This window comes from Protopterus annectens, chromosome 5.part0 (genome assembly GCF_019279795.1).
Source record: "Protopterus annectens isolate FY-2018-M chromosome 5.part0, PAN1.0, whole genome shotgun sequence".
NCBI lineage: Eukaryota > Metazoa > Chordata > Ceratodontiformes > Protopteridae > Protopterus > Protopterus annectens.
This window is the reverse complement of record NC_056735.1, coordinates 993,722,601-993,738,279: the sequence shown is the minus strand read 5'-3', so window position 1 is coordinate 993,738,279 and position 15,679 is coordinate 993,722,601. Positions and strand designations below refer to the sequence as shown.

At 42.7% G+C, this 15,679-nt stretch overlaps 1 protein-coding gene across 1 annotated transcript in view; it reads right to left on the bottom strand.

Annotated features, from left to right (window-relative positions):
- Positions 1-14,944, bottom strand: part of ERBB2 (erb-b2 receptor tyrosine kinase 2) — a 2,110,185-nt gene extending 2,095,241 nt beyond the window's left edge. Inside the window, exons 1-2 of the mRNA XM_044071955.1 lie at positions 14,804-14,944; positions 14,206-14,686 (exon numbers count right to left, since the gene is read on the bottom strand). Coding sequence (XP_043927890.1) covers positions 14,206-14,686; positions 14,804-14,944 — 622 coding nt within the window. The remainder of the gene's footprint in view (positions 1-14,205; positions 14,687-14,803) is intronic.
- Between the last annotated feature and the right edge of the window lie 735 nt (positions 14,945-15,679).

The window sequence follows — 15,679 nt, the reverse complement described above, 5'->3', positions numbered from 1 at the left end:
CCCACAGGGCTCGGTCCTGGGCCCTCTCCTGTTTGGCATCTACTTTTCAGAAGTCCAGGCCAACACAGACAGACTCTGGCTGACCAAGTTCGCTGATGACTGCAATCTAGAATCATTATCAACTCCCCAAGTGATGCAGACATCCTACAAAAGGGCCTCTCTGAGACCAATGACTGCTGTCGGAACCATGGCCTGAAGCTTAATGCCAAAAAATGCGTTATCATCCTGTTTATAAAAAAAACTCAGTTCCCACAAATTATCACATTGATACTGAACACTGAAGGGGCCATAAGAGATCTGGGGACCCAGGTCGACAGTCATCGACCACCACATTGCCACTGTGGTCAGAAAGTCCTTCTACGTGGCACATCTTATAACCAAAGGTTTCGCATCCAGGAAGAAAGAGGTCATCATCCCTCTCTACTCATCCCTCATTAGGCCAATCATCGAATATAATGCCCCGTTTGGCATGTACCTGACCAGACACTTACAACAGCTAGAGAGGCCACAAAAGTACCTCACAAAAAGAATCCAAGGCCTTAAACACATATCCTACATGGACAGACTCAAGCAACTTCAGCTGTTTTTAGTCTCTTATCGTCTACTTAGAGGTGATCTCTGCTTGACTTACAAAGCCATATCCGACCCAGCCCTACTTGAAATGCTAAACCTAAAGAAATCCCAATCCCCCAGCGCCACACGAGCCAGAGATCACAACCTCAATGCCACAATTAACAGAACATGCTGGAGGGAAAGGTTCATCTCCCAAAGACTGCCCATACTATGGAATAAGCTTCCCATTCATGTCAAGCAGAGCACCTCACTGGCCCTCTTCAAGAGGAATCTTGACGAGTGGATGGGTAACAGAAAGTTCACTCCATGGATCATTCCAGTTTCACTACTGGATATGGTCACTGTGAACTAACATCGGGTGGCACAGTGCCTGGGCAATTTCTTTTGGGCTAGGTTTGTAAAGGCTCCAGGGCCACTAGCCTAGTACACACCTATGAATATGAACCAGAAAAATTCTGTTACCTCCTACTCCAAGTCTAGTGGCCAATAAGCTATATCTAACCACAACTATTCCTCTTTCCTCACCTCTAGACTGTTGACTACTATCTCCTCTACTACCTCACATCTTACACCTTTCTTCTTTTGTTTTGGCTTTTACTTTAATTCAACTACTTTAATTAGAGAAAAGGGAAGGGATTTGGCAAAAGTGCAATATGTTAAACTTAAAAAGTAAAGTACTTTTATGTTTTGCTATGAGACAAATCTAACCATACCATAAAAATGTTCCCAGAAACCATCAAATATTACTTAATTGTCAATTTCTCTTAATAACAGCAGATAAGGACAGCCCAGCACACTTTGCTCCAAGGTGCCCAGCCAGAGAGAGAAAACAATAAAAATGCAAACTACCCCTGATGACAGTCTCTACTGGTCGATCCTTACCCCATTAATGTGCAACAAACAGGCTGACTGGCCAGAAGACGGCTGATGATGAACAGACAGCAGGGACAAAATGCTGCTAGAAAAAAGACAGAGAGAGAGAGAGAGAGAGAGAGAGAAGAGAAATCTAACCAGTTGCAGCAAAGGCCACTTTACGCAAAATCTATTGTAGTGACCTGCTGACATGAACTGTGACCATATGAATTCCATCAGTTAGAGTAGCAAAAACAGCAAACCCCATTGGAAAGGCATGAAATAACTCTCTGGAGTGTGGAGCTAGCCGCATCTTCATGCCATCATAACAATGGCCAAACAGCTTACAGTGCCTCCCACCTCCAACTTATTTGCTGTGAAAGGGAGATGGAGGAAAGATAAAGATGGTGCAACGTACATCCATCATACAGAGTGATGGAGTGAAGGGCCTGACCACTCCCAATGCATACATGTCTAATTCCAGAGAGGTATGCTAGAATTTCAAACCCTGCAGCATGGTGGAATTATACTTTTCCTGGGGCTTTGGTGATTCGTTAAAGAAAGAAAAAACAATTCCTGTTAGAAGCAAACATAAACAAATATGGAACAGTAAGTCCTATGGGCTATGGCAGCAAGTAAGACAAAGCGTTCTTTCAGCCTCTCGGAAACTACATAACCTGTTGTTCCACTTTCATGGCATCACTAGAAAAAAAAAATAGATGCAGTGCTTACCTTTTAGAGAACTAGGACCATAGTGTCAGGATTATCTCTCATTCCGTTCTAAGCTTCTTGACCAACTAGACTGAAAAACTACCTAGGAAAACATCCCAAAGTGGCTTACAGGGTATCTTCAATCCTGCAAAAGATGGCATACTTGCAAGAAGCAACTTGTAAAACTAGCCTCAAAGGGGCTTCAAAAAAAAAAAAAATAATAACACCTTTAACAGTATTAGCCAGCAAAAATGCTAGACTAAGAAACTGTAGTACTGGGGATGAAAGACAACCAGGGAAAAAGACTTGAGCCATCAGTGACTTTCACAAAAAAGCCAATAAGAGGAAAAATATACATTAAATCTACTCTACATAATGTTCATATTACAAAAAAGTAGGTAAAACTCACTAGCAATGGGGGAGAAAAACAAGAAGCTATAAATAGGCAGTGGTGGGTGGTGGCAGGCAGATAGATGATCAGCGGACGGGGGTGGGGGGGGTGGGGTGCTGCTAATAAGGAAGATGAAAAAAAGGACAACCACAAAAGATGGAACACTCTTCTTCTTCTTCTTTCGGCTTTTCCCGTTTAGGGGTCACCACAGCGGATCATCTGTCCGCTCATGATTGGCAGTGTAGTTTTACAGTGTTGAGTTGCCAGCCCGGCGCCCAACCTTCCACAGAAGGCACACACACACTCTCACCTAGGGCCAATTTAGAGTGTCCAATCCACCTACTGCATGTCTTTGGTATGTGTGAGGAAACCGGAGCACCCGGAGGAAACCCACGCGACCACAGGGAGGACATGCAGACTCCGCATAGAAGGCACCTCAGCCGAGAATCAAACCGGAGAACCTCTTGCTGTGAGGCGACAACGCTAACCACTGCACCACCGTGGCCGCCCTAAAAGAGACAAATATACAGAACAATCAGAAAACAAGAAACAAGTAGAAGGCCACCAACCTACACTCACAAAATCAGTCAACAGGAGAGGAAAGAGAAAAAAAAAGGATTTTTCAACCTGAAACTAAGTAGCTTACAGTCTTTACAATCCAACCAAACACTTTCAGCACTAGAAAAAAATGGAAAATGAAAGGGAGAGATGTTGGGAATCATGGGAAAGGGAGATGCTTTTGTAGTCTGGGAAAGTTATATCTACCAATCTTAGTTCCTACTGGTTGAGAAGACTGTGTTCTCCTTAGACAGGTCGGCTTTCCCCAAAATTAAACCTACATTAAGAATCAGCTTGCTTCACTCCTCTAGCTATATATTCTAACTTCAGGCTTCCCATATAGCCGACAGAGAGTGTGCAGTAGTAAAGTGGAAGGGTAAAATATTTACTTTAGAGAACATTACTATATAGAAATTGTTCTCAAACTAAGCTATCTGTCTGGCTAAATGGAGTCTCTTTACAGGCAGTAAATTGTATATACCAAAACAAAAATGTCAGTAAAGCAGAGAGCTGAATCAAACTGAACTTGTTGACAATACTAAGCTGTTGGTAACTTCACAATACAAAATTCTTAAATACAATGCAGACCACAGACTTTTCAGTAAGCCCTGTATTACAGCTTTCCTTACAAACAAATATTAAAACTTCTACACTTGGAGTCTAAAAAAGAAACACCAAGTATTTTACAACCCACTGTTATTGGAGACCTAACTTACAAGCATCTGTGTACAGGTATAAGCACTCAAAGCAACTTGCCAATGGGCAGTATGCCGCATAAACATTTTTGCCTCTGCAGAACATTTCACCTCAGAGAAAGACATACACATGAAGGCAAGAAAAATGTTTTAAATTACTCTAGTTTATATCAGCAATAATCACAGAAGTGTTGATGTATAAATCCAGCATCACTGACAGAAGGGTGGTAATTAGTGCTATACTACACAATGGTACAGCTTATGAAACAGATACACATTTCAGATGGCTTTAAATAATGGGCAAACTTTTAGTCTTTTTGTCTCCTGCTGCTTTCTGATCAACAGTCCGCGCCCAGCTAATTGGCCCATTCATTCCCCATCACGGGGGTTTGGATCAACTGGGAGAGGGCCATCATCATAGTTGGTTTGGATTTTTTATGCCCCAAGTCCTCTTGCACATGCTCAGCTTGTGAAGGAAGGGAACACGCCATGGCCTGACTATGTTGGCCCCTCCTCACTCGCATAAGGAGGCGTACCAACAAGCAGCTCTACCATTCCATCAAGGGCAACCATTGGATTTCATGGTCTCCAATACAGACTTCTCACCATCCCATGTGCTAGCCATGTACCTAGTCCCATCCCTGTATGCCTCTTCACTCCTCTGCCACCCTACCTGCCTACCTAGCTCTTCCAATGTTGTGGCCGTAACTGAACTCCAGTTGCCTGGATCCCAGTTAGGGCTAAACCCCTCTGTGCCACACAGCCAGGCTGATAACCATGGCAATATTGCTGCATAACCTACAGTTAGCCTATTATGAACCAAACATTCATTCAAGCCCCACACCTCCCATAGACACTTAACAAGAAAAAAAAAACACCTGCCATCTTCTTTTCCACGCAAAGTATCTACATAAAAAATTTAAAAGTAGATGGAACAATTTACTTATGTTGATCTAATTGCTGCTGTATATGGGTCCGATAACAAAAGTACAAAATAACTTGTGAAAATAAACACTCATGCTACAACTTTCCATCTTACACAGTGAAAATAAACACCTATGCTACAAATTTCCAATTTAGATCAAGTAAAAAATAACATCTATGCTACATCTTTCCAGCTTATATCCCGGTATTAATAGAACTATTAGAACGGAAAGCCTCACTCACTGTACAAGACCTAAATAATTTAAAAGTTATAATTATGATCGAGCGATCTCCAACTGCTGTCCCAGAGTACAGCATATCTCATGACTTCTGGTCAGTTAGAATGTGAAAATGATTTCATATATATCTGAATGCATTAAGTAGCTCTATGAACTAATGAAAGAACTTTATACAGGTTCACAGGCTCATAGGTGTGTGCTTGGCTAACGGCCCTAGAGCCTACATAAGCCAAGCCCAAAAAGATACCATGCCATCATGCCGCCCAAAGCTAGTTCCCAGTGCCCCTGTCAAGCAAGGCCACTGAAGTGATCCCTGGGGTGAACTTCCTATTGCCCACCCACTCGTCAAAATTTCTCTTAAAGAGGGCCAGTGAAGTACTCTGCTTGACGTGAATGGGAAGTTTGTTCCAGGGTATGGGAAGTCTCTGGGTTAGGAACCTGTCCCTCCAACATGTTCTGTTTATTGTGGTAATGAGGGTAAGGTCCCTGGAGCATGTGGCATGGAGGGATTGTGATTTCTTTTGGTGTAGCATATCTAGCAGCTCTGGGTCAGACATAGCTTTGTAGGTCAAGCAGAGATCGTCTCTAAGTAGGCGATAAGAGAGTATAGCTGGACTTTTTCAAGTCTGTCCATAAAGGGCATGTGTCTAAGGCCTATGATCCTCTTAGTGAGGTATTTTTGTGGCCTTTCCAGTTGTTGTAGGTATCTAGAAGGTACATACCAAATGAGGCATTGTATTCTATAGTCAGTCTAATGAGGGACGGGTAGAGAGGGATTATGACCTCTTTCTTCCTGGATGAGAAACCTTCTGTAATGAGATGTGCCATATAGAAGGACTTTCTGAGTACAGCAGCAATGTGATTATCAAAGGAGAGGTTGCTGTCAACCTGTGTCTCCAGGTCTCTTACCACATCTTCGGTGTTTAGTGAACTACCACTTATGTGGTAGTTCATGGGCACCGAATTTTTCCCAAAGGGAATTACAATGCACTTTTTGGCATTGAGCTTAAGGCCATGGTTCTGGCACCAATCAATGGTGTCAGTGAGGTCTTTTTATAAAATGTCTACATCAGTTGGAGAATCAATAATGGCTCCCAGTTTGCAATCATCTGTAAACTTGGTCAGCCAGAGTCCCTTTGTGTTGGCTTGAACTTCAGAGAAGTAGATCCAAACAGGAGAGGACCTAGGACCGATCCCTGTGTGACACCACTTGTAATTGGTTGCTAGTCAGATTTGAAGTCCGCTACTTTCACAGTGTGGGTTCTATCAGCGAACCATTTGGCAACCCATCTTATTACACAGGGGTTTATGCCTAGTTTAGTGAGTCTATCTATGATTGCCAAGTGAAGGATGGTGTTGAATGTCTTGGCAAGATCTAGGTAGGCTGTGTGAACTACCTTGCACTCATCCACAGCTCTGGTGACAGACTCGAAGAAGTCTATCAGGCTGAGCAGGCATAATCTACCTTTCACAAACCCATACTACGTGGGGTCCAGAGTTTGGAGATTCCCTATGTCCGTGTGCCATTTGGTAGGAACAAAGCCTGAAATGAGGCTGTGACTGAACAGGATACTCAGGTGTGGTGCCAGTTCACTTTGTAATTCATGTAGAACACAGCCAGTGATATTATCAGGTATCATGGAAGCTGTATTCTTGGCTTTGGACAGTGCAGTTTTTACCTGTGTAGCCATAACAATAGGGACTTGGCATTCCTCAGGTATTGTGATAGGCTCTTTAGGGGGTGAAAAGGGGGTAAAATTCGCACTGAACCTGTCAGCCAATATGTTGGTAATATCAGTTGGTTCTGTATATGTATTGCCATTGTGCTGCAACTCAGAGCGGCTCTGAGTACTGCCATGTAGATTCTTGACATAACTATAAAATGCCTTGTGGTTGTCTTTAGAATCTGCAGCAATTTTGTTTTCATAGCTAGTTTTAGAGGATTTGATGATGGATTTCAGTTTTTTGGTGAGACTAACAAAGGAGTTTTTCCAGTCTTGGGACTTCACCCTTTTCTGCAACAGTTTTTTCCTTCTGTTGTAGAGTTTGTTTATGGTGGGGAACCACCAGATTGGCTTTTTTTTTTTTTTTTTTTTTAAGAGGAAAGCATCTTGGTTCTGTTTAGTATGGCCCATTCCAAGCAGTTGTGTATGCGCTTATACAGTGCATTAGTGCATGATTCAGCAGTCATGCACCTGTTTTCAAATTGCATGGGTGTTGTGAAGTTAGCCACCTCTGTTTTTAGAATCCCAAAAATGGCTTTGGAAAATGTTTTACGGTGGTTTCCTTTAGGGGGTGGGATGTGGATATCCATGGTGATTAGCTTGTGGTCAGACCTGACCAGGGAGGAGTTGATTACTGGTGTAGAGCAACAGTCACCCATGTTAGTAATGACCAGGTCAAGGATGTTTCTACCCCTGGTGTGGGTAAGAATGAGTTGGTCCAGGGCACTGGAATTAATGAATTCCAGAAAACGCTGAGCAACTGTGTTGGTACATGAGTAATTTTCCCAGTTAATGGATGGGTAGCTAAAGTCTCCCAATATAAGGGTATTGGCTTGTACCCTAATATTTTTCAGTGTATTTCTGAATGTGGAGTGGGAGTCTTGGGACATGGTAGGGGATCTATAGCAGGCTACAACCTGGATTGCAGTTTTACCCACTGTTAGTTGTACCTGAAGTATCTCTGATGTGTTATGTTGGGCTACTTAGTCTGGAGGTGTGCATATCCTTTATGAATATAGAGACACCACCACCTTTAATGGTTTGGTCCAGGCTTAGGGGCCGAAAGGTGTGGTATGAATTATAGCCTGGTGGTCAGTTGCTCTCCGGAGCCTTGAACCAGGTCTCGGTCACTGCACAGATGTCGTTGTCCATTTTAAGGAGTGCTTCGAGCAAGTGCATTTTGAGATTTAGACTTCTAGCATTGAGTAGCATAACCCTCAGATGTTGTTTGCTTGTAGCTGTTATGGTGGTAATTTTGTCTTTACGACATTGCCTAAAAAAGGCACTATAGGGGTGGCAAGAGCCTTGGCCAGTATCCAGAATGGAACAAACTCCACACCTCGCCAGTACGGTGTGCTCGGCCAAACCAATGTATGAGTAAACACAAGAGGCCAGCATAGACAGTCGTACTTTTATTACATTAAAGATAAACACAGAACAAGAATTGCCCTGTAAAATAGGTCAAGTTTCAAACCGGTTTTGGCTTGGCAGCCTTCTTCAGTGAAAATAACATATAATTTACAAAGTGCAATTGCATTTTACTAATTCGGCAAATATTGAATATATACATGGTAGTTTAACAGATATGTGAAATATACATTATTATGTTCATATATTCAATATTTGCCGAATAACATTATTATTATATATGGTTGCTAGGTTTTTGTACACTCCTTACTTATTTTTGCTGAGAGGGATACACACTTGTGGAATTTGATTTAACTAGATTAAATCTGTATTTTGTATCTATATGAATGAAATATACACCTTGGTTACTATGTGGTTATGTAATATTTCTTCTACATCATATTTTTTTATATATATGTGATGTATTTTATTAGAAATAATTTAGGTTTAATTAGTAAAATGCAATTGCACTTTGTATATACCTTGACATTAATTTTGGGGTTGGACCATACCATTGTTTACTATTGGTTGGTGTCATGTATAAATAATCATGAGTTTGGTCATTAAATTATGTTATTTTCACTGAAGAAGGCTGCCAAGCCGAAACCGGTTTGAAACTTGACCTATTTTACAGGGCAACTCTTGTTCTGTGTTTATCTTTAATGTAATAAAAGTACTTAGACTGTCTATGCTGGCCTCTTGTGTTTACTCATACCAGTATCCAGAATCCCTGGGGTAACAGGTGCAGACCATCTCAGGCGAAGCATCGAGGTCTGTCGATCATTTCATCCCAGGCAGACAGATACTGGATCCTCTTAGAATGACACCAGAAACTTAGCCAATTGTTGAAGTCAATCATTTTCTGCTTGTACTGTGGTATCATTCTGAGGTAATGAGGTTGTGATCTCTGGCAAGTGTGGCGCTACTCAGAGCTAGGATCATACCTGCCTGGGCTACAAGATCAGAGAGCTCCTTTATGTCTCTTTTCATGTAGTCCAGGGAGGTACGTCTCTGGTTGTCTATGCAAAAAGACTGATGAAACATTCAGACTGAAATGGTTCTATGACACACCTGATACCAAAGCAAACAATGAATTTAGAAGCTTTTTTAACAGTGATGGTCCTAGGCAGTTTAAAGGTATTTAAAACAAATTAAAGGAAAAAAATTCCTGGCAAATTTAACTTGTCATTCACAGCTGTGATGCTCCACTGTAAATCTTACACTACAATCTAAAACCAAAAGTTTTTATACTCAAGGTGAGAAAGGGAGGAAATACCTATAAATGCATTTAGAAGTCAGCACTGCTGCCTGACAGCCCTTGGCTCTTCATATTAGCTCTTAAATTGCTAAATTAGCAGCACATACCCCTTTCAGGACCCACCACTGTACAGCACTGAAAAGCATTAACTGCTTAGAACTGCCATATCAACTAGCAAACACAACTTTTTATCACCTATAAAATTATCCAGCAGCCATCTGCCTGTCCAGCACTAAAAGACATTCTACAAAACTATGTTCCCAGTTGGTCATTACAATCAAGTGACCAAAAACTCCTGTCTGTCTACAAACTTAGCAAATTCTGCTGGGCACTGTCTGTATTTGGCTCAAAACCAGGATAAACTATATCCCTAAATGTGAACAAGTACCTTTTTATTCCTTATATCTCCTTACTTTCCTTTCTACACTTACTTCTGAGTCTCTTCCCTGACCTCCTGTTTTTCCCCCCACTTCATATTACAATTCTTACTTGTATTAGACTAACATACCTTTAATTTCTCTACAAACTGTCAAAAATTTCTCTAAATATGAAATGATTGTCATATACCTTGTATTGATTCTTAACCAATTTGTTTATATTATGCCTAATTTGTTAGAGTTATTTAAACTGCAGATGTTTTTGTTTTATTTTTGAAGACTGTAAAATTATTGTCCTTAAAATGCTTTGTAATAATTTGGAGCTTTTCTCCCTGGGCCTCTGCTGAAAATGGGCTTCTACCCAGTCGGATTTTCTCGGTAGTCAAATGTCAACAAATAAATAGATGTGATCCCTTTAATGTGGAATCTGCACGCATCCTCCCTGCATCTGTGTGCACGCGCTTTTTCCAGGTCGCCTGGTTTCCTCCCACATCCTAAAACGTATGCTGTAGGTTAACTGGCATTTCTCAAAACTACCCATAGGTATATGTGAAGTGTGACACTGAAAGAGCGCAACTGTGTTTGTGTTAAGACATGACAAGGTGGTGACCCATTCAGGACAAACTTCTATGCCTTTGGCCATGCAGTCCCTAGATATACTCTGTCTCCATAACCCTGCATTGGATTAAGTGGGTAATCAGAATAGGATGAAATAATAGAAATCCAAAGCACCTTAATCACAATAAAAATAACATTACTACATAGTCAGTGTGTTGGTTATGAAATAAATAGTCTTGAGTACATCACATCATAATCCATACTCTAACAGGATACAAATGCTAAAATTAACCATCCTAGTCAACATACTGCACCCATTTGTAAAGCAAGTAAAACTCTATGATGGGTCTCAAAGTCCTCCTGTCTTGTTCATGGAGAGTACCAAACATAAAGAAATGTACAGGACTCCATACAATTTTCAGTTATAGCTTCTTCAGCCTTTGCTAAACATATTCAGACTATCATAAAGAATAGTTGTGTAAAAATCTTACCATAACCATAGATGTCCTTCTCTTCTATGTTACAGTATTCTGCCAACTGACCAGTCATCCGGCCTGTATAAAAAAGCTTAGAGACACTGCCTGTACATGGGACGAAGGCACAGTCAGCATCAGCCATAAAAGGAACGTCCGCACGTACAATCCTCAAAATAAGAAAGCCCCATAAGGAAAGAAGTCCAAAGGGAGCCTAAGGAGATCATCCTAGGAAAGAGCAAGTTGTAGGGGGAAGGCGGGAGGGCGAGAATGTGCAACATAGAACAGAAGGACATCTGTGGTTATGGTAAGATTTTACACAACTATTCTACATCCTTCTATACAATATTGCAGTATTCTTTATATATGGGAGAGTGGTAAAGCTGCAAAGGGACACCAGGTGGAGGACAGTGTAGGAAAAAACTAAGAGGAGGCACTTTCCAGAAATCCATGGAGGATTGCCCCAGCAAAACCTGCCCTGGACCTGGAAACCATATCCAATTTGTAATGTTTCATAAAGGTATGAACAGATGACCAACTGGTTTCCTGTGAGGTCTTAAATGTAGAACGCCTTTAAGAAATAGCTTAACTTCTAATCTGGAAGCTAAGGGGGGAGTTAAGCAAATAGGCAGACAAGGCAGAGAAATGGACTTTAAATGAAGAATAGAAAAGACCACTATTGAGCAACTCACACAGGTAAGAAAGTACTAAGGGAATGCCTGCAGCAAAGGGATCCTCTTTTCTTTTTTGGCACCAAATATAAAATCTTTTCCACTTGGAAATTTTCTGGTACTGGGTTTCCTGGCCTCCTGCAAAACCTGTAGCACATACTTAGAAAATAGGTGCCTGAAAGGGATCAAAAGTTGATCACACACAAGGTTAGCTGTAGGGTTGACACATGGGGGTGAATCAATGATCCTTTGCCCTGAGTGAGTAGGCCCATCCAATGAGGTAACTTGTAGTGATAACCCTTGTCTAACTGCAGAAGAAGAGGGAACCAGTGCTGTCTTGCCCAAAAGGAGGTCACTAACAAGATTTTGGGTTTCTCCTGCAGGATTTCCAACAACACTTTCTAAATTAAGGGGAACAAGGGGAATTCATAGAGAAACATCCCCTCCTATGAGAAAGATAGGGCATCTACCTTCCACACCTGAAGACGAGGGACCGTTGCACAAAAGCAAGGAAGATGTCTGTTCATAGGGGAGGCAAAAATGTCCAGTTCTGGATTACCCCACCGGTGAACTACATCCAGGAACACATCCCTGTGATGCATCCACTCGTGAAAGTGTGTCATAGACTTGCTTAATGCGTCTGCCACCAAGTTCTGAGCTGAGGGACGGTACACAGCATGTAGTGTCACTTTGTATTGAGTAGCCATTTACCAAGCCTTGATGGCCAGGTGATAGAGAAGATAAGATTTTGTGGCCCCCTGCTTGCTTATGTACCAAAGGACTGTGGTATTGTCTGTGAGGCTCTTGACAGGTCCAGGCTGAAACAGAGAGTGAAAGGTCTGTATAGCTAAAAGTACAGCCCTCATTTTCCTGATGTTGATATGTTCCTTCTTTTGAGAAGGGGACCAAAGACCCTGAACATTCCAGTAACCAAAGGCTGCTCCCCAACCCAAGTCAGAGACATCTGTAAAAAGCTGCTGAACTGGTTGAAGTATCTGAAGAGGTGGGCCCGGATTCTGACTGAGATGCTGTATCCACCAATGTAACTTTTTTTCACACAGGGGAGCATGGGAATCAAGGCATCTAATGGGTGAGCATGCTGGGACCAGACTGTCTTTAGAAACCACTGGAACTTCCTCATGTGTAGCATTGCAAACGGCAAAATGGGGAATAGTATTGGCCATGAACCCCAGCAACCTCAGAAACTCCCTGGCCGTGATAGAAAGAAGAGGCAGAAGAGCCTCCAAGAAGCCCATGATACAAGTTACTTTCTCTACAGGAAGGAAACCCATAATCAAGTCTATGTGGAACCTGCACACCAGGAAAATAAGGTCTTGACTTGGTAGAAGGGATGATTTTTTGAAATGTATTGAGAAGCCTAGGCTCTGCAGAAAGGGAGTAGCTATGTTCAGATGTTGGGTTAACAAATCTGAACTTTTGGCCAGGAAAAGCAGATTATCCAAGTATGGGTAGACTTGTAAGCCTTTTAACCTCAAATAGGCAATAGCTGGGGCCAGGCACTTTGTGAATACCATTGGGGCTGTAGAAAGGGCAAAGGGCAGGGCAGTAACCTGACAGTGCCAAAAGCCCACAAAGAAACACAAATAATTCCTGAAGTGAGGATGAATTTGGATATGCAGGTATGCACCCTTGAGATCCAGTGAAGCTAAAAAAGCTGAGGAGGAGAGACTAGGGGAAGGAGAGTGGGCAGGGATAGCATTCCACCAAGAAAGTGTTTTAGTAGGGAAAGATCTTAAACAGCCCTCCAAGGACCACCTTTCCTTGGAACTAAAAACATCTTGGAGTAGAATTCCTTCCTCAGCTGGTCTGGAGGGACAGACTGGATGGTGCCATGATGGGAAAGTTGAGCAAGAATCAGGGGAAACAGATGTAGTTGACTGGGTGGTGAGGTATTACCTGAAAAGGAGGGAGAGTCTCCCAAGTCATAAAATACCCACTTTGGATAACTGAAATCACCCAGGAGTCCTGAGTGATTTCCATCCAACCAGAAAGGGAAAGACAGAAGCGAAGAGACAAGGAGGAGGCAGAGCATCACACAGGACTTTGTCTGGACTGAAAGGGCTACTGAGAAGGAGCAACAGCAACAGGAGTAACAGCTTTAGCCTGTGGGTGTCTCCTAGAAGGTTTACGAGGCCTAGCTCCAGAAGGAGCAGAAGTGGTGGAGTGAGCAGGTTTCTTGACAAAAGGACTTTTAACAGGAGAATTCCTATGAAAAATTTACAACTGGAGAAACAAGCAAGTATTTGAAATCATGAAGCTCCTTACCCTTTTCCTGCAGTGATGTAAATAAATCTTGTAGCAGCTTTGCCAAAAAGGGAGGAATTGTGCAGAGCAGCATTCAAGCAATTTTGCCTTTATGTCATCAGGGAGTGCCTGGAGACGTAACCAGGAATGTCTTCTGAGAACAGATGCACAGGCAGCTGCTCTGTAAGAGGCCTCTAACTGCATCATAACTGCACCTGACTGAGTGCCTTCTACCTGGGAGGAGGCTGTTACAAGTGAAAGAGCCAAGGATTTAGCCACTGATTCAGGTAATGGGGATACAGCCTGGGTAGCCTGAGAGACCAAGGCCAAAGTATACCTAGACATGTGTGTTTGATAATTTAAAGACCTAATAGCCAAGGTGAAAGAGGTATATACCTTCTTACCCAATCTTTCCAAAAATGTTCTTTCCTTATCAGAAGGAAGTAGTTTAGTTGAGTGAGATAGCCTTGAAGCTTTATCAGAAGTAATGGAAACCACAGCTGGGTCAGCTGAGGGGCATTAAACCTACAATTCTCAGGGACCTTACAGAAGCGATCAGGTCTTTTAGAAGCAGGGGCCTGTGAGACTGGGGTCTTGGAAGCTGCCTTAAAGGCATCTAAGAAGGCTGGCAGGACTGGTGGAACTGCTAAAGGAGCAGGGGCGTCTAACTGGAGTAGCTTACATCTCTCTTGTTCTTCTGAGATCTGAGAGCATTCCCTCATTTTATTAATAGTTTCGCCAAAGGAAAGCTCTTCAGTGGTAGACTCACCCACATTAGACTCTTCCTCTGGGGGAGCACATTCCAGGGGAGAAGGGATCTGGGTGGAATATGCCAAGGAGTCTTCATCTGAGGAAGACTCTTCAGAATCAGTGTCATGAATCTGGAATTCCACAGACTGCCCTGAAGAAGGCCCCTGGAACCTTGACTGTAGCACATGGGATGAGGAGAAGACCAGGCCGGCTAGAGGAGAAGCCGGAGGCTTCAGAGAAATCAGAACCTTAATGAGACCCTGCGAAAAAAACTTCCAAATCCAATGTATGGTAGAAGTAGTGGGAACATGCTTAGTTTTCTGCTTCTTTTTAACATCTTTTTCCCTTTAGGGAGAAATGGCGGACGTAGGCCTTACCTCTGACACCTCCCGAGTCAAAGGAGTTGCAACAGTTCCAGAGTCTTCTGCAATAACAAGCCTTGGTTCTCCCAAGTCATCCAAACTGGACATCTGCACAGCCTCGGACATGCTAGGATCCGCACTCCTGATGGCTTCCATTCTGGTACCCGCTGAGGGAGTAGACCCTACCTCTGGACGCACCTCCAGGTTTTTATCAACCTCAAGGGGTACGTCGGAGGGAAAAGATGCAGCTAAAGAGGACTCGGGCCTAGCCTTGCTAACCTTCCTCATAACAGACAACTCATAAGCACTCTCGGAAAGTACAGTTTTGTATCTACCATAAATGTAGATGTTCGAGGATCTCCATTGCTGCAGTCCACAATCGGCCCGAATACCAAAGGGCTAGAACCGGCGTCGGTCATCAGCGCCCGAGACTGACGTCAGTACGTGCCAGTACAAATGCGCATGACCGACACCATATACTCAGTCTTTCTTGCCTCAGACGCCAGAATGCAAAAAACACCACCCAAAAAGTACAGTTTTGTACCTACCATAAATGTAGATGTCCGAACTGGATAGCATCTGCAGTCATAACAAATGGGTTGTCCTGTCGTCAGGCAGCCCTTCGGTCGGCCGGATTCCAAAGTCTGGGTCCGGCTTCGGCTGATGTCGCACTTCACCCGACGTCATCTCTGCTGGTCTTCGGGTATAAAGGCATCAGCCGACGCCATTTTCCTCAGTGTTTCTTGCCCCGGATGCCAGTTGCCCTCTTGGAAGGCTAAATTTTGGATAAATGCCAATGTTTCCAAAAAGATAGAAGGCAAACACAAAAAATAAGCATGTATGTACATATATACAAACAAATACACCATAAGAGACTCCCCCCCCCAGCTA